The 22982-nt window shown below is 45.0% G+C and overlaps 1 protein-coding gene across 1 annotated transcript in view; it reads left to right on the forward strand.

The window, feature by feature from the left end:
• The first annotated feature begins 260 nt into the window (after positions 1 to 260).
• NUAK1 (NUAK family kinase 1) overlaps positions 261 to 22982 on the forward strand; it is a 47493-nt gene continuing 24771 nt past the window's right edge. The window contains exon 1 of the mRNA XM_042837923.1: positions 261 to 569. Coding sequence (XP_042693857.1) covers positions 261 to 569 — 309 coding nt within the window. The remainder of the gene's footprint in view (positions 570 to 22982) is intronic.

Here is a 22982-nt window from a genome sequence, read left to right on the forward strand (position 1 = left end):
AGTTCCCGCGCACCCTCGGCCCCGCCAACGCAGCTTCAACCCCAGCGCGGGGGCACACGGCTCTCTCCCGGCCTTCTCTCCGCCGAGGGGGCGGTGCGGCCGGCACGGGCGGGGCGGAGGGGCCGGCGGGGAAGGGGAGGGGATGTCGGGGCGCCGCCGCCCCGCCCCGCCGCGCCCCATGGTGCCGGCGCGGGCGCGGGGCTGAGGCAGAGGCTGCGAGGCCGGCGGGGCGATCACACCAGCGCCCGCCGCCGCCGGGCATGGAGGGCGCCGAGGCGGCCGCCCGCGGCAGCTGCAGCAGCAGCCCCGCGCAGCCCCGCTGCTCCTCCTGCGGCTCCGCGCCGGTCGGCGGCGGAGAGGCGGCGGCAGCGGCCATGGAGGAGCCGCTCGGGGAGGCTGCGTCCCCGGGGGTAGCGGCGGCGGTGGCGGCGGGGCCGAGGAAGCAGCAGGGGGTGAAACGGCATCACCACAAGCACAACCTGAAGCATCGCTACGAGCTGCAGGAGACCTTGGGCAAAGGCACCTACGGCAAAGTCAAGCGGGCCATCGAGCGGTTCTCCGGCAGAGTGGTGAGTGAGGCGGGCGGAGGGGCTGCCCCGGGGTTCCGCCGCTTGGCGTTCCTCGCAGCGCCGGTCGGGTCCGAGGGGCTCCGCGCCCCGCGGTTTTACGCAGGAGGGTTTTGGGGGGTGGGGTGGCTGGGTGGCTGGCAGCTCATCGGTGCGTTTAGAAATGATGTTACTGGAAAAAGAGGGTGGCTTGCTGTGCTTGTTTGACTCTGACACACGGGTCTCCCGTGGATAGTTATTCTTTCTCAACTGGAAACCTGTCACGTTCCCCAGCCAGCCGACACCGCTTACAAAGCGCTGTCAGAATGGCAGGCATCGCTTCTGCAGCTCTAAACGCCGTCATTCGGTCATACTTTTGTGACCTGAACGTTGCTGACACCTAAAAAAAAACCGCAGCGCCATTGGCTTCCCCGATCCGTGTCACTGCTCGGCAGCGCCGGTGCTCGAGCCCCGAGTCCTGCCCGAACTCGGCGTGTCCCCGCCGGTACCGGAGCACAGAAGTGCGGCTGGAGAAGTGCACGCATTAGCCAGAGTTCGTGTCATTCTCGGTTTCAGAGGACCGGCGAGCGAGAAGCAGGCATTGGCTGCCCGGAGATGGTTTTTCAAAGAGGTCTTAGCCCAGCTCTTTTTGTGAAGCAGACTAATCGAGTTTTCACCAGGCTTCATCTAAAAGCAAAGCATCTCCCCAGTCACACTACAGGTTTTGTTTCATTTATTTTCCCGTTTCACTTGTCTGGGAGCTCAGCATGCACCCAGAGGCAACTGTAAAACAGCAAAAGAAATTGTAGATGCGCTGGCTTTAATAAGAGACATTTACTTTGCAACCAAATATCTTTGTGCCGACAGTGAAACTGAGGTTTCAGCCAAGCCGTGGAGTCAGATCATGTATGCTTTCAGTTTATTAGCTCATTTGGAGGCTGGCTGAAGAGAAACCAGAGATGGACATCTCTGCACATGCTCACTCCAAATGTAGGGTTTTTAAAGTTTGCTGTTTTGGCTGTCTCACAATTTCAGGCTAACAAAAGCTCCAGGGCTATATTATTTAGGCTGTACTATTTACTATTATTTTGTAAGAAGATTATTTTGGAGTTGAATACATGATGCAGTAAATAAGAGAATATATTGAAGACTTTTTAAAACTCTTGGATAATCAGCAAGAGAAGAATTGGACTGTGCTGTAACTGAGATTTGTATTTGGGAAGGACACTCCGTGGAAAGGATGTAGCAAAGATGCACATCCGCATTAACAACACACCCGCTCCTTTTGCTGCTTGCATCTGTCGTACACTTCTGCTCTACCAGCAGCTCAGGATACGCAGTAATATGGCCTGAGCTGAATTTGTATGAATTTATATTTACATATAAAATATATAAATATATATATATATTTCGTTGATCCCATCTTGAGATGGAGAGTGAAAATCAAAATACCTGTGTGATCTTAAGTGCAGTAGAATTGTTACACGGGCTTTAGCAGCTGGTATGTAGAAGCTAAACAAATCCTCGCAGGGGTGTTAGTTTTATACTGCGGTAACATAAACCTCGGCGTGTGGCACTTCATGATTATTAACTAGTCTAGAGGCAAGTTGTGGTGCAGCGTGAGTGTTTGAACTTAACATCTGTGAGCATATGTAAAATACCCACGTTTTGTCTGTGCACAGAATAAAAGCAAGCTGCCAGGAGTCCAGTCCAAATAAACAGAAAGCTCATTTCTTGCTTTCTGAGTGTCTCCCCAACTGGCCGGTTGCTCTCAATGCAGGAATGGTTGCTCAGAGAGGCACAGTGCTTCCCTCCAGTTCCCCTCTTCCCATCTCTTTCTCACATCCTCGTCATATCTAGCATGTGCAGCAGGCCCAACAGTTGGCCTGGCTGTGGCCAAATGTCCAGCAGGGGATGCAGGAGAGAGCCGGCTCTGTTCCTGGCACTGCTTCCCATGCAAATTGTCTGACAACCAGCAGCCAGGTAGCCGAGTCCCAAGGTCGCTCTGGTCTGCTCTGTTTGCTTCCTATTCTGCTGCTGGTTTAGCTAATCGCCTTTTCTTTACTCAGTGGTTAGCAGGTATTTGAGTCTGTATGGTAACAGATTGCAAGGCTGGACCTTGGAAGTCACACTGCGTCCCCAGCCAGCTGTCCTCACTGGGCTCTTCTCCTGTTTGGCCTTTCTGCTTTTCCCATCCTTTAGCAATCTCTTTCACTCTGTGGCATTTCATGAAGATATCTGTGTGATTAGCTGTGCTTTTAATGTGAAACACGAACATTGGATTTCTTGTCATCCATATGGCAACAATAAACAGCTCATGATTGAAGCAGAAATTGGCAAGTTTGAGTTAATGAAGTAAAAACAAGGTGTAAAGACGCTCAGTCTGAGGTGTGTACATCCTTGGTCTCTTGCCCTAGCAGGGTTTTTGTTGACTAAATGAAAGTAGTATTTGGCAGTTGCTAACAGGCTACAGGTTTATTCAGGTTGCTGTAGTTTCCTTGTCTTTCCTCTTAGCTCAGTGAAACGTGATCATAAGGTTTCCTGCCATAAAGCTCCAGGGTAGCTTGGGTGATGCATGTAGTTTGTTATTGGAAACAACTTAGGTGAATTTGTGTATGGGTTACCACAGCGACTGCAGGCCGTTAAATAACGCCCGCTGCGTGATGTATAGGCTGCCCAATTTTCCCAGCGAGATCTCCTTCATTAGTACTCTCTCAGCATACTCCGTGTAACTTAAGATATTTTAAATTAATGCACCTGTTAGTGAGTGTAAGGATGAAGAGATGATATTGCGGGCCTGTGAAGTAACACTCATGTTGACGTTTCTGTGGGTGTTTTCTCCACTTGTCATCTTGCACATGTTAGAGCAAAGAACTGAGCTTTTGTTTGTGTTATGTAGTCAGTATGTGTTAGCCAAGAAATCTCCAGCTGCACTTATGTCAGCAGTAGATAAGCTGTGTGCTGACCACCTCCAGCCCAGCCTGTGTGCGGTGCCTGGGGAAGGCCAAGGCGCTCGGTCCTCAGCGACTGGATGGTTCCTTACAGTGTGGGCAGGCATTTGTTCCTCTGGCTGGTTCTGCAGCTCTCATGCATTGCTCATTGTTCCTTACACTCTCGTGTGAAGGCTTCTCTGCCCTTCCTGCTGGGTGCCTCCTGTCCATAAGCCTAATTTTCCCCTTTGCAAGAACCAGGAGCTTTTCTCCCTCGCTTCTCTTGGGGAGCAGCTGCAGAAGCCTCGTCTCTTCTTTCTGCTCAGTCAGGACCTCTGTTTTTCCTCCTCGCCAGCAGGTGGAGGAAGCAGTATTCTTCTCCAGCCTTCCTCCAGCACGCCAGTTATGTGGGGAATTGATGACAGGCTGCACTTGGCACGAAGAGCAGGCGTGCGGCACATACTTGTGCAGGCGGGTTCCCGTTAGTTGCGTGTGCTGTTTCTTTTGCAAGGAAGTGCAGGTAGAAGGATGCTGCCAAATTGCATTGGTTTCCAAATTCAAAGCTTATAAAAACCCTAAATTTTAAATCAACAGAAATAGGTTCTGTTGCAGTGTGAGTGAACATCTTTGCTTTGAAACAGCTGTGCTCTGTGGAGATTGTGGAGAGTCACGCAGGGTTTTGAAACCCCAAAACAAGAGCAGATTACATAAAAGGAAGACCTCTGCTTTGCTGATTATATTTCTATGTATTACTGCATAATAAAACAAAATGTGAGCACTAACAACAGCCCTGCCATGTCAGTAATGAAGAACTTGCATGTTACACAGCCATCTGTATGTTGGCAGTGTGGCTTTTAAGCGTTCTGAATACCAAGGTAGAAGCATGCTTATGGGTCACCAGGGCTGGTGAAAGCCAGGCAGAACGTTTGTCCCAGTTCTCTTTCCTGCTTTGTTGATACTGTGAGGACAGCGGCTGTCTGCTGCCCTCAGACAGCCCAGTCAGGACCCTGGATCCAGTTAGCTGTCAGTGCTTCGGTTCAGTGGCTCCTCACTGACTGCCTGGACACATTCCCTTTGTTTTCTCAGCAAATCTTCCATACAAGGAGCTAAGAGGATTTGGGTGTCTTTCAAGAACTGGCGTTACCCAATTAATAAAATGCCTATGTTAACATCAAGGATTCCACAAACAGAAAATGCAAGTATTCCCCTCTTAACTCTTATGTGTGTGAATTATCATGCTATCTCTATCATGATATGGTGTACTTCTATTTTATCCTGAGCACTCCTGCTTCATTCAGCACCTGTGTCACTACTTCATGCTGATTTTTATCTCGATCCTTCGGTGCTCATCCTCTGCAGAATCATGTCCAGATCTGAGGCAGAACTGTTTATTTATTCTTTTTTTTTTTTTTTTTTTTTTTTTTTGAGATTCTTTGTTGTTCTTATGAAGATATCTTACTTTATTGCAGATACTGGTGGAAGTATCTACACAACACTGCTGTGATGTGAAGTGCTGGTACAGTACTTTGCACAGCAGGATCCCAATTCATGTATGTGGCTTCTACAGCTATGATAATACACTTGGATAATGGTAACAATGGCTTGTATCTCATGATACAAGAAAAAGAGAAAGAAAAACTTACAGGTTAAAGCCAAAACCATCAGAAGTATCAGCTAGCCTTGAGTGTACAGCCTAACACCTGATTTTTTCCAGCTATACAGAGTATGTGACATCGGGGCCCTACAGATGACAGCCTCCTCCTGCAGAGCTGAATTGCGCCTTCCTTCTGGACTGCCCAAACTTTTGTCCCAGTGTGACATTTGGTGTCAGCCTTCAATCCCGACCCTTTTGCACTTGCTTGCTGCTGCTTCTCGCTTTGTTCTGCATGCCAGCATCATGACCCGTGCTGAGAGTGCAGCCGTGCTCACTGCTCTGGAGCTGGGAGCTGCCAGCGGGATGTGTGCAGCCTGCTGCAGGCACTGTTCCAGCCACTCTGCGCTCACTGCAAGGCAGGCTTCTTGCAAAACCTGGTGCCAGAATGTCATGGTTTTCTTCTTTCTTGAAGGTGTGCAAAATGTGTGCTGCTTGGGACTCAGAATGTGACCGAATCTGGATGTGGTTTCATGGTGCTGAAGGCATGCTAGTGAAACCCGGGTAAACAAACAAACAACAAACAAAAAATAATAAGAAATTGTACCAAAGCATGGAAATTCTAGATCTGGAATGAATGCAAGTTGGAAAGAGTATATACGCAGTAAAAAGGCTTGCAAATGGTTTTGTTGTTAATTTACTTGTTCCACTCTTAGTTATTATCTGTGTTCTGAGAATGATTAAAAAGGAAAAACAAAACCCCAAAACCCACCAAATTTAATCTAATGTGATTTACTGTGGATGCTTGTGTGCTTCTCACAATAGGAACTACCACCTAGTTGTATTAAGTGACTGCAGTCTTTACATAAACACTTGTGTAACTGACATGTCAAAGACAACTTGAACTTGAAGGGCTGCAAAGGGAAGCAACTGATCACAGCATGCAGGCTGTGGAAGGCACCTCCAGCCCTTGCTGCAGAAGCAGTTTTGTTCAGAGGAGATCAGTGAGAAGTCTGACCAGCCAGTAAGGTCAACCTTACTTTGTCGAATCTGTTACTAAATTAAAGAACATCACCTTCTTTGGGCATCCAGTAACATTCTTTGGAAGATTTTGGGCTGCCTTACAGGTGAATGAGTTACCAAGTTAAAAGAAACTGTTGCTACTTCTTTTTTTCCTTCTGGCTACGTTGCACAACTTTGCTCAGGTCAATTAGCTTTCCTGTGCCATTATATCCCACTGGGGAGGGATACTACTCAAGTTGACTGCTGGGGCACATTTTGGCCTATTTTAATCCCACTAACCAAATTCTGTTGTGAAATTCGCAACAGAATTTGAATCCATGTTTATAATGCAGACTTCAGCTCGAAACACTGTAAAATGCTTAAGCATTAGTGCAGATGATTTCAAAGCACCATATGCTGCAGAATGGAAATGGCTTGAACAAAGTCTTTCATTAGATATGGATAAAATATACTGTGTCTTTTGGTGGCATGTGTTTTAAAAATTACTATTATTTTTTAAGAACCACAATGTGGATTTGCCATGTGGAGGCAATTATTGTATATATTGTAGTTTGGGGTCATACATGTTGAATAAAACCGTGTGGAATGTGGAGTTCTTGCGAGCAATTGTTTATTCTTTGCAGTACTGTAATCGTAGTTAGTCTGTGTTTTGTCTGGTAAATAAATAACTAGAGAGAAATTCTTTTGCTGGCCAGAGGAATCAGGAGGGTGAACGTGGTGGCCACATCAGCGCCAAGGAAGAGGACTGTTGTAGGTATATCAGTCTTAAGCACAGAGAGATCAGTGTGTGTAAAGCCATACTGATTGCAGTGCAGAGTGTATGTGACACAGTTCCATCATGCATATGCCAGGGATTGGCTGTAACTGTGGCTTTGGTGAAGGCATCTTCCTGGCTTAGGTCTCAGTCTCCTGTACCATGCTTGGGAACCTCTCTGCCTGCATGAACCTGCATGCTGATGCCAAGTGTTCTCCTTTCTTCAGAGCTGTGTTCCATGCAATGGGACACTGCTGTTCTCTTTACTGTTGTCTTCTATGCTCTACCCATGCAAAGTGAGATCAAACACTTTTCTTCTGCTTTGGTACTAGTCAGTATCACTGAACAAGTGCCTTGGGGCTTGAGGTAGAATGGGACTCCCAGCGTGTGCAGGGGTTGAGGGTGCTGCTCTAACATGCAGTTTCTGTACTATCATTAAGATTGGAAAAGACATCTAAGATCATCTGGTCCAACCACCAGCCCATCCCCACCATGCCTACTGACCATGTTCTTCAGTGCCACATCCACAGGGTTCTGGAACACCTCACTGTGCAGCCTGTTCCAATGCATCCATGCTCTTTCTGAGAATAAATTTTTTCCAACATCCAACCTGAACCTCACCTTTTGTTTGCGTGCTACTGTGATGTGTGTTAGTGTGGGGATCTGCAGCCTGCGGAGTATTGGTCTTCTCTCTTGCTTGCCTTCTGCCTGAGGATTTGTTCCTAAATTGCCCGGGAGTATTTTATAGAAAATACTCCTGTTATTGGCTGTGGTGGGTCAATGTAGTTGGCATAGCTGATATGTCAGAGGAAACCTCTGGGATGAAAAGGTCTCTTGCTAAATATGCAAATGATATTTGTCAGTGTTTCCTTCAAATATCTTCCAACAGATGTGGGTAACATGTGTGTTCGCTTAATAAACTAAACTCGAAATAATTTCCACTTTACTAGCTATATGGGGAAAAGTAGGGGGTGGGGAGCAAACTACAAAGCAAGGTAAAACTGCATATGTGTGCTGTTATATTTGATGACCAATTCATTAAAGCCATAAGTGTATCCAGGCTTTCAATAGTGTTCTCCTGCTGTTGCTTCCTGTACTCCCTGGCTACAAAATCAGTCTCTATGGCTCTCATTTGTCTTACCCACATGAAAGACTTTGAGCATCTGCAAGTTATGATTTGAGAAGTATCTGCTTTTAAACAGAATGTATTTATCACCATGTCTTCACAGGCAACGTGGTACATTGTATAAATTAGAGGATCCTAGACCTCTGAACACTAGGGGGCTGGGTGAGATATTCCATGAGCCGGCGGTGTCTGGCCATCCTGATCAAACATCCTGGACCCACACCAAAAATGCCAGATGTTCCATAGATGTGGGGGCCCTCCTGTAACCTTTGCTGTGTGCTGCAGTGGGGGATGCATGGAGGGGATGAGATCGTAGCCATCCATTGCTCTGACACTGTTTTAATGTTCTTGTAGTTTTTATATTTTGAACCGAACACCATCAACCAACCCTGTCAAAGGAATACATAGTATTAATACTTTCAGTGTCTTAGTTCTCCCAGGGCAGGTGGGATTTGCTACTAGTTTTGGTGGTTTACAAGACGTCAGCCCTTAAAACTGTCACTGGTCCACGGCTGGAGGCAAGCTCTGGATCTTGCTCAAGTGTGATTTTTGTCAGGCTCTGTTCTTGCAGACAGCGGAATATAATAAAATGTTTTAATGGGTGTTTCCTTTCATTTTATTAAAAAAAAAATAAAAAATAAAAAATGAATGAAAGAAAAGCCAGCAGCACAGCAGTTATGGGAAGGGTGGTTGGCATGGCTGGTGCATTCAGAATAGTTCTGGCCATCTGTAGGTGCATGCGAATTTGCTTAAATTAATTCAATGCTACAGAACCCACTCCAGCAGCTCTTAGCAGCGCAGCCAGAAACTTCACTCAGAAGACAGCACAGGCTGCTCTGGTTATCATACAATCCCCATAACTGTGTCTCGGTGTGCCTCCTCAACCTTCCCATCTCCCTCGCTCCATCCCCAGCTCATGTCAGCCACACCAGTAACACAGCCCTCTCCTTGTCCTTTTCTTCGCCCTGCTCTCACCATCCTCACCTTCATCCCAGCTGCTCTCTCCATCCCTCTGCACGCTCTATAGTCCACTCTGTCCCCATTGCCTGTGGTAAGCCTGAGATACTCTACTAAACCCAGAACCCCTAGGCTGTCCTGGCCCTGCTGCTGGCATATGGGATGACTTAAGCAGAAATGCTGGAGGAGCCAAATGTCTTTTTTCTGAGGTCTGGCTGCTTGAGGGGCTTGCAATTATGCTAATGTCTCGCTGTGTCAGAGAGCTGAGTCAGCGTGTTTGGGTTTCAGCACTACTGCCTTGGAATAAAGACAGTAGTTAAGGGATATTAGACTTAAAAAAAAAATAAAATAAAAATTCGTTGTTCTTGTGAAAAGATACCGCTGCAGACTTGGAGACTAAATTTAGCTGCTCATGAAAAGATCAGAAAGATTTGGGCCCTGCTGTAGATGGAAATCACAGAGCCTCCATAACTCATTTCCTGTACACCAAAAGACATTTCATCTCTGTTACAATTTGTTAGACTCCTGAATGATGCCTCCCTTTATTTGAGAGGAAGGCGTTATTTAAAAAGTGAATACTGCTCGTGGTATTGATCACAAGAGGCTGGATAAAAATACCTCTTTGAACCTTCTGGTACTAAACAAATTTTCCTTTTTTTTAAGAGACGAACGTTTGGCAGAGGAAACATCATTTTGTTGTCATCAGTACAAAAAGCAATTCAATCTTTTGCACAGGTTTAGCAGGAAAATATGGCATGTCATTTGTTGCAAATCAGCTCATGAGCTTGGATTGCCATATCCTTGCTAATTTTTGCCACTGTGCACTGCACGGACCCAACCTGGACGATGCTGATAGGGTGTTTAGCTGATGCTGGGGCAAAGGAGCCTACTTAGGTGGTTCAGCACAGCAAAAACAAGTGTTTGGTGAAAGAGTGTGGGAGGGTGCAGCCTTTTGGGTGTTGAGCCCTCTGACACTGCACAGCCTGGAGTATGGGAGAGCTGCACAAAAGCGCCTGCAGAAATGCCTGCTGGAAGGCAATGCTGCTGAGCAAACAAGTACTTAGCATTCATTAATAAGCAGGATACTTGGGCTGATGTCTGTAGTTGACACTTGACTTGTGATACTTACAGTTGGTTAGATTTTTGGAGGAGCTTAGCTGGACTTTTTAGCATTTTTTGTAATTCTCTTGGCTCTGATACTGATAAATTTGGCTTGGGCTTAGCTGACCTACATAGAGATACAGTTAAGAGGCATCCATATTGCCCTCTCATTTTCAGCCAGAGCTCTCTACATGAGTCATGCAGTGTCCTTTATGCTGACTTTTCCTTTGATACGGTTGACCTTTCTCTCATCTCTGTTTGTTGCAGGGCTTTTGCCTGTCACTCATCACCCTGCTGTTAAAGCACCTCACAAACTGCTGTAGCCTCACAGTTATTCTGTTTAGTATATAGAGTCACTCTCATTTTTTTCCAGAAAGGAAATGGGTCAGTATTTGCCTTTCGGTGTTGTACCAGCTTATGGGACCAGGTGGAAGAGTTGGTGAGCCAGCCTAGCAATGCACTGTTGGTGCAGTTCTGCCAACCACAGGCAGTTTAGTTTCCTCTGGCGTTGAAATGGGGTGATATGAGGAAGTATAGCCTGATGCTTTGAGCACTGAAGGCATGAAGTGGTCTCCTTAAGGTTACCCAGCAGGTCTCTGGCAGACCCATGGAGAGAAACAAAGTACACCACAACTTCAGTGTTGGCTGGGCCTGGCTTTTACTTCTGTACCCGCCTCATTTGGGTGGACAGTTTGTAAACGAAGGCCCTCCTCATGGCTGCAGTAGTGCTGCAGGAGGATGGTGCCATTTTCCAAAGCCTGCCAGCCATTGGATCTTAGTAATGTTTGGTCACTGCTGGGTGCTGCAGTAAGTCCTTTAGGCCTGGGAGGATCAGAGCCTGTGACTGCAGTGTTTACATCTAGGCCAGGGACCAGTCCTCTTTTTCACCAACACTCTTTCTGCATATAGGCTGCAAGTTTTCAGCCCAGTGAAGCGACTGTATTCTCCCAGTTCATCTAGTTTGGCATCTCCTTGGGAAAATGCATTCTAATGGGACCCATGAAACTGCACTGTGGGTTGCGTATTGCTTGTGAGGAATTCATTGGGGAAAGGAATTTCATTCTGTACTTGAGCCTTCTTCCAGCCTTTCTCAGATGTAGAGAAAACTCTGCAGTGGTGAATGTAACTGGTTATCATTATTGGATATCGTTACTCACTCACTTTGAGCATAAAACAAAAAAATCACATCCCCTGTGATGTCCGTGGGTGTAGCTCTGCTCTCGGTTACATTAACACTGTTGTAAATCGAGGAGTAGAATTTGGCCCTTTGTTTCAATTGAAATATTTGTTTAACACAGGCGAGGGCTAAACAATACACTTGAAAGCAATTTGTGTTATTGTCTGTAGAGCAGAGCTTGTATTTTATGAACTGGCTGATCATAAAGACAGCAATAAATCATGTAAAGCATTCTCATTTACTTTTTCTTTCTTTTTTCTTTTTGCAGATGGGGCTTGTAGAGTAGTGTTGCAGTCAAATGTCTGCTCCAGGATATTTGAGTTGAACTGTGTGAGTCCATTAAACAAATGTAATGGCTTTTTGGAAAGAAGTGCTGCGTGTTTGAAACCAAATGTTTTACATAGAGAACATCTGGGAAGTGCTGGGTGTTTGTATGTAGAGCTCATCAGACAGCAGCCTTGGTGAGCTCAGCTGGGAGGCTGCCTGGGACGTAGTTGTAGGATATGACAGTTCAGTTGTTGCAGGGAATAATTCCTATGAAGTATTGCCATAAACCGAATGTTTGGCACAAATAGCTCTATCTTTGTTTTACTGTACACCCAAGTTATTCTTCTTATCTCCCCAGCAAAACTCTACATGATGTTTAAACAGCACAGTAAATGTTGGCACCTCTGAGCAAGCTGGAGCAAGCAGTTAGTGTGAAGGGGGAGCTCAGCTCGCTCTGCTTCCAGTGAAGCGCTATCGATCCCTGCCACAGATGGTGCAGTGCAAGTGAGTGATGAATGCAGCCTGTGCAAATGGTGCAGAGGGCTGAGTGGGAAATGATCGATGTCACGGTGCTGTTGCATGTCATTGCTTTGAGGAATGGGGAAATGCAAAACCAGTAAATCCATGTGATTGGCCTGATGTTGGGGTTTGGTGGGGCTACTGGAAGAACTTGAACCGGATTAAATTAATAAGCCTGCTTTTATTTTGCAACATCAGAAGTGCTATATTTCCAGGAAATGTAGGAAATGTAGAGAAAAGTTTTATTTGGTAGTCTGTTCTTATTACTATTTCTGCAGTTCAGCTGAGGAATGCGTGGCTCAAATGAGATGAAAACTGTGATTTCCAAAGTAGCAACGCAGTTTCCCCTTTCAGGATTGTTTAAGCAAAAACTTAAACAAAGTGGGTTAGGCAGACTCTTGTTCCAGTCCCTTGTGGACAGCAATTCGCGTTGCGCAGCACTGCTTTAATAGTTTTGCTTGGTATGACATGATTTGTGGGATTTGCTAAGATGAGATTCTGGAGCGAGCAGCATGAGAGGGAATTACTGCTCACTCGGAGGAAGGTGGTACATCCAAGTCTGTGTGAAGGTCGCTGGCAGGGAGAAGAGGAAGCCTGTGCTGCTGCTTCTGCACTACCTTACAACTTCACTTTTGGCACTGGGACTCAAGAAATCTGAGTGCTGACTCTCCTTCATCCAACCGACCCTGGCCAAAGTGCAGGCTAAGGAAGGTGTCTGTGTGTGTTGAAGAAGGGGGCAACAGTCCTGGAGATCACGCAGTCCAGGGGAGCTCTCTGCCAAAAGCTTTCCATCTCTTTCTTTAAAAAGAAGCACGTAACAGTTTGCTGTTTCTCCCCTCCAAGTTGACTTTCCCCAGAACCGCTTATAACGACTGCCTGTAGTTTTGCAGTTCTCTTGTAGCAAACTAGAACTGTGCTTTTTAGGCTGTAAAATTGCATGGTAGCCAGCCACTGCACTGTAGGAAAGTGTAATTCATTCCTCCCCATCATGTCCGTTCCAAGCTTGACTTGCTGTGGGGAGCAGGAGTGTTCCTGTTTCTGTGTTATTCTCTCCACTGAGACATTAGGGTGGCCCTGGTAATTTACTTTTGATAAATAAAAGGGAACAACAGGAGGTTCCTCTACCTTCAGAGGTATAAATATTTCTTAGAAATCAGAGACGGATGGAGAATAAAGTCCTTTCCTCCCCCTGTAGCAATTCCACCACTCTCTGTCATAAATTCTAGGAGGGTCCCTTCCAGAAAAGGACCATTAAATAGGTAACATCCAGCCTAGCCAATGCAGTACTGAAGCAATGCTTTTACAAAAATAAATTTAATACTGCAACGTGATCTGCAAGTCTTGGAACAAAATAACCTGGGTGAGGCTTGATATACACAGTTGCCAATCTTTTTGTTTTCCAAGAGTATTTTTCCAGATAGGATGTGGGTCTATGGCTCCCACCAGGAAGTGCTGTTTATATTTTAGTCAATCTTTGATTTAGAAAATTATCGTATGTATAGGTGCTTCTGAGTGGATAGTCATTAGGAAAAATTAGACATTAGGACAGTGGCATTAGGAACAACTTCTTTTCAGAAAGAGCGGTGCTGCAGTGGCACAGGCTGCGCAGGGAGGTGGTGCACTCACCGTTCAGCGTCCCTGGAGGTGTTCCAGAACCCTGTGGATGTGGCACTGAGGGACATGGTCAATGGGCATGGGCTGGCAGTTGGATTAGGTGATCTTAGTGGTTTCTTCCAACCTTAATGATTCTGTGATTCTATGATTAAACCTTCTGACTATTTACAAGCCACCATGTTCTGCAATACAGCCTGAGTGGCCCACCATCCACACTTGTCCTGCTCATTAATATTAATCCAAAGCCTAAACTCTAAACTCTTATAATGCCTCTTCATGCTTTAAAATTCTGCTGAGTTAATTAGGAGTTTGAAGTAGTCAAGCAATACGGTATTGGGTTTTCCTTAGCACTGTGGGGTCTGAAGGACATTTACTGAAGAAGGAACCTTCTCAGGTTTTTCAGGTTCTGTTCTATCTCTCGTGGTGCAGTAACTTTCTCCTTTCAATGAACTTGTAGCCTTTGTTGAAGGACTGCAGAACTGGGAGAGTGGAATTAAAGGATTTGCACAAAGCCAGGTGACACTGTAAAGGTGTGCAAAACTCTTAGCGGTTCTGAACCCACAGGCTCCTCAGGGAAAGAGAGAATAGGCTGAGTTACATTTGTTTACCCACAGCTTCCTTCAGCAGAGCTTTCCAGTGAATGAAAATGCACTGTCAGGTGGCTTCTTGGAAAAAAACCCGACGCAAGAAAGTGTTTAGACGATGTCCACCCCCTTCCATTCTTTAATGTGAATCACAGCCTTCCACTGATATAGCACCTTTCACCTAAACATATGCAGAATCACTTTGGAGACTCTGGTAGCTGCTCAGGTTACCATTATTTAGCAATTATTTAGCAGAACATCACAATACTTAGCAGCAGTTTCTTAAAGGGTGCGAATATCCCCATTTCCAACTTAAATTATTGGGAGGAATTGTAGGAGACTATCATTTGCAATCTGGAACTAGATCCAGGCACTGGGGCTTTATAATGAAGTAGCCAGGATCTTGGTTTTACATTTCATCCCCAAATCAGTGCCTTGAACAGCGTGCACTCCTGCAGTGGAGGATTACTTCAGTGTGGTTCACTGCTTATTCACAATGAAAAAAACAACACTGTATTAAAGTCCCTCTCTGCTGCCCCAGGTTAGCATTTTGCATTACATCAGCAGCTTTGGTAGCTGTGAGATCAAACCTCAAAATGAATGTGAGATCTATCTTCCAGTTTTTGGAGAGGGAATCTGTAATATCCATCTAACACTGAGAACAGTAAACTTGGGGCTTGTGAGTTCTTTCACTCCTCTTTAACCTGACTTGCCAGTGATTTAATTAGTGCTAAACAGTTTGCACACAGACTTGCAGAAGTTAAAAGTCCAACACATGATTCACTTCCAATGACTTTTCCTGTTTTACACATGTGCTGGATGAAGCTGTGCTGTATTTGGAAGTTGGTCAGTAATGATTGCACAATTCTAACCTTATTTAAACTATGATATAAACAGACATGATAGAAACGGATGCTACCAGGTTTTTTCCTACTTATAAGTGGTCAGCTTTTCTTTTTTTTCAAACAAAATCATAACCTGGAAGAAAAGCAGTCAGACTTTGTGTAATCCCAATTCAGTATAGCATTTGGCTTTTGTAAATGTGGGAGCCAAAAATAAACATCTGCTTGGCAACTCCACCAGAAGTTAACTGTAAATGCAGTTTTCATCTTTTCAGTGAATGTGGCATTCAGTGCTGGTTGATATCTATTAAGGAATGATCCATAGCTGAGGTTTTAAAGCATTTTTTTCCTTTTAATTACTGCTATGAACCTCCACTGCCTAAGGGAAATCCCTTACCCCATTTACTTTCCAGATATAATTCCTCATGTGCCAAAACATGAACTTTCCTTGGAAGCCTGAAGGCAGCTGGATGGAGTATTTGTACGTTCTTAGACTTTGGAAAAGAGATGGTCCTCCATTGGTCTGGTCATGACAACTGTAAAACTTAAATTTGGCCATATTTTCCCCCACTTTTCCTTAGTCCTTCAGAATTAGATCAGAAGTCTGCTTTGTGCAGGGTAGGTTTTATGCAAGCATTTCAAAGTATTGAATATTGCACCTTTGGATATTCAGAAGGATCTTGTCAAGAAAGATTAAGCGTGATGACTCTTCTCTCCAGGCAGCTGAACTCTGCATGTGGCAGAGACTTCCAACTTGCCAGTACTGGGCTCCGGTCCTGGCAGTCCCAGCTGCAAACATCTCCTATAACCTCGTCTTGTCCAACCTCCACTTTTCATCAAATCCTTTGTAACCTCTGCTGCTACTAGCACAGGCGGGACATCATTAATGCAGTATGAAATCTTTTATTTTGGGAAGGGAAAGATTTTTCAATATGTTTCTAACTTGCCTCAGTAGCCTGCCCATTTCTGAATTCTGCAGCCCTCCCTTCTCTTTGCTTTGCAAACTAATTGCTTCAAAGTGGAAAATCAATAACCACATTGTTAACCTTTGTTTTTAAACGCTATTGGAAATGATGAATGGTTTTCTTTTCACTCCTGATGGAGTATCAGTCCTGAGATGATTCACACACAGCTGTAAGATCCAAGGCAGCAAGGACAGCCCAAGGCCAGGCTTCTCAGCATTCAGTGAAAAATTTTTCAGAGAATTCATGGTGTAAATATGTCAGTCTTCATTTACTGAGCCAAGGGCAGCAGGTACAAGGCAGGGAAGGGTTATGAATTTTGCAATAGGGCAGTAGCTGCTCAGGAAATGTGCACACCAATCCTGTTAACAGGCACTATGCTGGGGTGAGAAAAGAAGTGGAGGAAGGGCGTTGCACATGTTCCTTCTGGCATCCACCTTCTCTATGTACAGCACAAATGTGCTAACCTGGTGCTTTCTCCTGTTCATTAAAACTTGGTTCCGTGGGCATTTTTCTGTGTGAATGATGGGGGAACTAGGAAGAGATACAACCTTTTGCCTAGTATTTGTGATTAGTTAGTTCCTCTTCACTTGCTGAATCTCCATTTATATATAGTAAGAGCAAATATGTCCAGCAGAACTGGGAAAGAAAAATGAAAATAATGGTGAAATTACCCTGGTTCTCATGAAAGGCACTTTACAAATAACAACAGCATTTTGTCTTTGTTAACATCTATATAATGGCAGGAGAAAACATGCTGCGGAACAAGCAATGGACAGAGGCCTTGAGATTTGGAACACCAGCGTCCTGTTGTGTGCAGGTGCACTGTCTTCCTCTTTGAGCAGCTTCCTCAATTATTGTCTAGTTGGCCAACCTACCAAGCAGTAGGGTTGAGCTATTAATTAGGGTTTGGTTGTATGCTTGTCTCCCAGGCAGTATCACCACAGAGATGATCTGACTTTTAGGATCTGAAAAGTGTCAATCTTCAAAACAATGGCACTGTATCAACCTTACTCTTTTTCTCCAAAGAAAACTCTCAGAGGTGGTAAAACAAAACACACGATGCCAGCTACTGATTTTGCTTCAGCTCCCAGTGGCCTTCTGTCCATCTTTTCAGTTAGTGCATGAAGTGTTCTGATGGCAGTGCAGAAGCACATCCTACATGATGCTCTTCACTCCTGTGTTGGGTCTGGGATTGGATTCTCAAGATATCTCTTTTCTTGCATATCAGGGAACACAGCAAATAAATACTTGTGGGCAAGGCAGCTTACAAGAAGTAGTCTGCACAAGGATGCCTTTGCAGAACTTGTTGAGTACTTGGCTTCCCCGCAGAGATACTCACTCCTGGCTTCTTCTCACCTGAAAGATCTGGCGGCCAGACAGTTACCCAGCCCATCCCATGCCTTTCCTTTCTCTTCCTTGCGCAAGTCCTGGAAATGCCATTTCAATGCAGCTGCGTTATCAGCATTCCCCTCCTTATCATTGGATTTCAGAGCCTTGGGGGCCACCCTATTTCATAGCTTTGTTTCTCTTCCTCTTGTGTTGGTGATGTCTGGGCCAAGAGCCATAGGCATTTTCAGATTCCCCTGGAAAAAGAGCCATAGGCATTTCCAGACTCCCCTGGAAAAACATTGCACGGTGCCAGACTTATTCTTTCTTGCTAAGCGCCGTGGGGCTGGAGAAAGAACAATGTGCCTTTTCTCTCTCCACCCCCAGACATCCTCTGCTCTGCCTCTCTCTTCCCCGTCTCGATTCACCTATTCTTTACTTCCCCACCCTTGCTGGCACTCACCACGTTGCACTTCCCACCTAAGAGTCTCAAGGAAAGGAAGTGGAGCTGTGAAACAGGCTGGACTCACCCATTTCCCATTGCTAGCTGGGGCTGGCCTCACTTCGCAGCTTTGGGAAGATAGAGGTTTGTGGCTGCATAACCCTCCCTTCCCACTGCACCCAGAGAAAATTGTTTTTAATACTGTTTGCTAAGCTGCATTTCTGACATATCTCCCCATGACAGCAAGCCATTTTCCCTTCCTCAGGAGACTGCTCTTTCTTTCCTGATGTCATTTTCCCAACTCTCTGCAAGGCTATTGCAATAGCCCATCGGAATTTGGTCCGGAGCACGGGTGGTATGCACAGAGGCTGGACCCAGCTTACAATTCACAGCCTCCCCGGTGGAGAAAAGCAGTTTGTTCATATCTTGCCACAGCCCTAAAAATAACCGTGGTAGATAATGAGAGTGGAGGATAGTTTTCAATGGGACTGAATGTACTGCATGCAGAGGTTGCTGGGGAAGGCTCAGCCGCTCGTGTCATTCATGTGCTCAGCCTGGGTTTCAGCAGCAGCAGCAGCAACTTGAATCTGGGACTTTATGCAGTGTGGCTAATGCACCTTTGTTTGTGTTTGTGCATCTTAGCTGGAAATGAGGCAAACATGAGTGAACCAACCTCCTGAAATCAAGAGAAATATTCAATGTTCTGATAAAAACATACCTTTGTTGCTCACCCTATGAGGCAGCAGTGACTCACTAGGTATGGAGATGTGATATGGAAATGGGCACCTACTGCCTGCTCTGTCCTTTACCAGATGTTCAAGCTTTGAGATATTTTGCTGTACGCAATGGTCTGAATCTGTAAAAGAAAATTCCACCTGTTGTGTTCTGCTCAGCAGCTGAGAAGCAAATAGAGGAAGAGACGTTTCTCTTACTGATAGGACTGAATGTACAGAAACCTTTGCAACCATCATATTTTTGAAGTATTTATGGCTTAGTTCAAGTTATTCATACCAAACAAAAGCAAAGAAGCATGAAGCATATTGGAAAATACTTCATAATCTCTCTGCACTGTTCAGAGAGTGAGTATAAATCCTCTTTCCAGCAAATGGAGACAGGCAATTTATTACAGCCTTGAAGAGAGCAGCTTATTTCTCCATGCTTCCTGCCTAGCAGGCTCTGCAAGCTGACTCACAGAGAGGTAGGAAGCCAAAAGCTGTGCTCCCTCTTTCTTATCTGTTTCTTGAGGACAGAGGAGCGGCCAAGCAGGAGCCATGCTCGTTCAGAGCCCTTTGGAAATGTGTGACTGTGCTGGAGCTTCACAGCCCCTTGATTTCTGTCCCTTCTGCCATACGTTTTGAGGAGGATATTCCCTCTACCTGCAGGGGCTGGTACTCAAACTGGTTGTGCAGGTGAAGGTGGTTTTGGTCCATCCCTGGTGCACCCTTGTCCCATCACCCCCTGTGGCCGTGGGACTTTGTTGCCATCAGGGCTGCAGAGCAGTTGCTCCTGAAGGCTGCAGAAGATGCTCCTGCTGCATACGGCCAGTGAGGGATGGTGACACGGTTGTTTTGATTTGTTGGTCAAGGATATTTATCTCACAAAGGTTCTCCTAATGGGAAATGTGTACGCGTGTACTTGCACGCATGCACATAAGCAATAAACTCCAGCAACTAGATTAAGGCCATCAAATCACTCAGTACTAATCCCCACAGGGACCATCACATGCTCTAGTTTTGAGCTCTGACCTTGATGCTTATGCACGTCTTTAGTTTTACATGTGTGAGCTCTCCCACAAAAGTCACATGTGTGAAGTTAGGTATGTGTTAAAGTGTTCTGCCAGACTGTGTGCTGTGGTTACAGGGGCTTTGGGTGCTCTTGAACCTGTTTTGTTGGGGTAAGAGGCTTTAGATTTCATTATTAAGAACCTGATATGTTTCTCTGTATGAACTCAAGGTCTTGGAGTTATCTGAAATTCTCATTAAGACAAGAAGCTAGGAAAAGTACAAATTCCTCCACTAGTAAAGTTACTAAAAATACTATAATTAAATTATCTAAGACTTAAAACCAGTAAAATGTATCGAGGAAATGTGGTAGAGGTATAAGTACAGTGCTGTGAGAGCACCAAAGGGACTAATAGCACTTTCTCTGCGGATCTGGAATATTTTGAGTAGTTAATGTAGTTGATGTGAAAATGCATATTGCATTTGTTCTGCTCTTGATTCATACGCTGTGACCCTTAATAAATTTTGATGGTGCACACACTAGAGCTGTTGCAGAGAAATGAAGGCAAATAAGCAAGCAAGAAAAGGACCTAAAGAATGGACAAACAAATCCTTTCATAAGGTATTTCTCAACTGAGATTATTTCTTACTAGGCTTAAGTTGTTCGGGTTTGTCGTGTACCATATCTGGCACCAGTCCAGTGAGGTTCTAAAAAATGAAACCAGCTCTGTTGGGTGTTAAAAGCATATGCACACTTTGGAAATATATTTTTCAGAATACACATCTGAGCAAAATGCATTTCATAAAAGAAATTCTGTTATTGATATTTGCTTTACAACCAAACAACAACGAACACAGATAGAGATCTTATTTTGCTCAGAAGGATGGAAACTATGAAATATATTATAAATAAAGAAAATGTTATCATGGCTTGTGGCTTTTTTATGAACTACTGAAAAATACTGTGGGCTGCATTCTTGTTTGTGTTGATGTCTTCACATCAGGGAAGGTGAGTCCATACACCCTTGCTAGTGCGATCTGAGCAAACTGATGGAGGTGGGAGATACACTCAGTCGGCAGAGATCCCATATGTAAAGGAGAGGAGCTGGAAGCAGCACCCATGTGAATGTACACTGTCCTGCTTCACCGTTGATCCTGTTTCAGGATGCCATTTGGTCTGCGGAAGCTCGCTGACAGCGGGCATTTGCTCGCTGGTCTTTTGGGACAGGTCACTAGGTACTCTTGATAGTCCTTTGATGCCCATCCTTGGAGATATTCAAGGCCAGGTTGGATGAGGCCCTGGGCAGCCTGACCTGGTGGGTGGCAGCCCTGCCCATGGCAGGAAGTGGGACTGGAAGGACTTTAAGGTCCCTTCCAACCCAACACATTCTGTGATTCAGTGATTCCTTGAGCCCATCCGTTGGGGAAGGGCCTATGCAGGCCACCAGGCAGACAGCATGGAGTAGAAGGTGTTCATCGAGCGGCTCACCTCCCTGGGGCTGTTTCAGAGGGGAAAAGTAGCCACTGAAACATGAGGAGAGGTATTGGAAATTAGCCTGTAATGTTCCTGTGGCTTGTTGGGACAGATGCTACCGTGGTATGCTGAAGTTTGGGAGAAGACACAAATGGCACTTCTGAGCTGCTACTGGCTTTTCCTTTCCTTTAGGAGTCACACAAGCTATCTGTTTTGATTTTCTCATCTCCTCCAAGCGTGTAGTGTAAAATCACCACTTGCCTCCCAAAGCTTAAATAATAAATGGCCACACTGCACTTTGAGCATCTTAGTGTTCTATGCCAATACCCAGTGATAGCATTGCATTGGTAGGTGTGAGTGCTTCAATCCTTGCTCAGAATGCAGTGCTCATCCTGGTATGTCCTTTCCTCTGCAAAGGGACATTGCCTTCCTTGCAGTGCTCCTGCTGTTTGTCAAGGTGGTCAGATACGTCTGAGTGTGGGTACGTGCTAGGGGTGAGCCAGCCATCCTGTGTGAGCCATTGATGTCAGTGCTGTCGAGAGAGGGAACACCTGCCTCTTGTCTTTCCCCATTTCTAAATGCCACTCACTGTCACAGATCTGAAGTGGCTGAGGGAGGGAAGAGAAAGCCCCAAACAGTAAAAGCTGAGGCATGTGTTTGGCACGCATTCTTTCCCGATGCTGGGATGAGGACTTGCAGCCTGGATGTCACTGAGAAAATCCCAAGTACTTCAGCTGGATTCAACCACTTAAAAGGTGAATGATGTTTCCAGGAGTGCTCATGTACCCTTTTCAAAATTCAGTTAAATCTTTAGAAACAACCTTTAAAAATTAAGGTTGCTAGGTGCATTAACCAGTCTTAACGAGGGCTGTGAAACTGTACATTCTCTGGTCCTGCAGAATAATATATGTTCCCAGGAAACACATCTGTTTGCATTTGAAGATTAATCTATACATATATTTACTGAGTGCTGCCACTCTTTTGCATTGTATTTGCATTTCTGTATCTAAAAATATATGTTTTCACATGTGCAGTTATTCCTGAGAGGCTATTTACAGTAATTGCGTGTGGACTTACAAAAGTGCTGTATGTGAAGCACAGAGTCGAGTTGGTGGGAGATTGGCAGGCCCTCTGGGGTGCCATTATTTCTCTACCAGCCATGAATGATGAAGAATTTGCTTCCCGTTGTATATTTGACAATGGAACCCTTCTTAAATTCTTCCTCAGAGCCAAGTACAAGGCTGTCTTTTAATAATAAAAAAAACAACACGTGTTTTTACCCATGTCTATATTTATTTCTTACAGGAATGCACATATTGCTCCAAGAGCCACCCACATCCTTCTTGTATACAGGGTGTATTTGCATTTGCAGCCTGTCTCACTGCAAACACGAGAAGGGGGGAAAATGCAGCCTCCTCTGTACTGTTGGTTGGCCTCTCTATCTCTAGAGTCACTAGCAGATTACCTGGGTCACTCATGCAATTGGGATCCGTCGCATTACCTTTGCTAGAAATACCCACAGCGTAGATAAGACCGTAGTTGTGTTATTACCTTTAAAATCTCTGTACCAAGCATTTGGGTAATGAGGAAGAAAAGAGCTGTTTTGTTTTCTGCATGCTGATCAGTTAGTCATTTGACTTCTGCTTTCTGTTCCTCTGTCCCTAAGTAGGGTAGCACTCGAGCACGTGCTTGATTTTAAACACATGCTGAAATCTTTGGGAATTCAAAGGAATGGAGCATATGCTTATTGCTTTTGTGAACAGCGTTACTTTTCAGAGTTGGAGGCCTTATAGGAAACCTGATCCTTTAAAGTAGCTCCTGCTTATATGCATTTCCTTTTTTTTCTTTTTTTTTTTTTTTTAATATTGTAGGTTTTTCCCTTCTTTCTACAGCATCCCCGATGCTACATCATGTAATAAAAACAATACTGGTCAGGCTACTTGCAATTACTAAAGTAGGCAGTGAAAGTACTTTTCCAAGGGAACCAGGGAAATCACATAAATCACAGATTTACACATGTTTTT

The sequence above is a fragment of the Centrocercus urophasianus genome, unplaced genomic scaffold (assembly GCF_019232065.1).
Source record: "Centrocercus urophasianus isolate 14NV4802_14NV808 unplaced genomic scaffold, USGS_Curo_1.0 seq_73, whole genome shotgun sequence".
NCBI classification, from domain to species: Eukaryota; Metazoa; Chordata; class Aves; order Galliformes; family Phasianidae; genus Centrocercus; species Centrocercus urophasianus.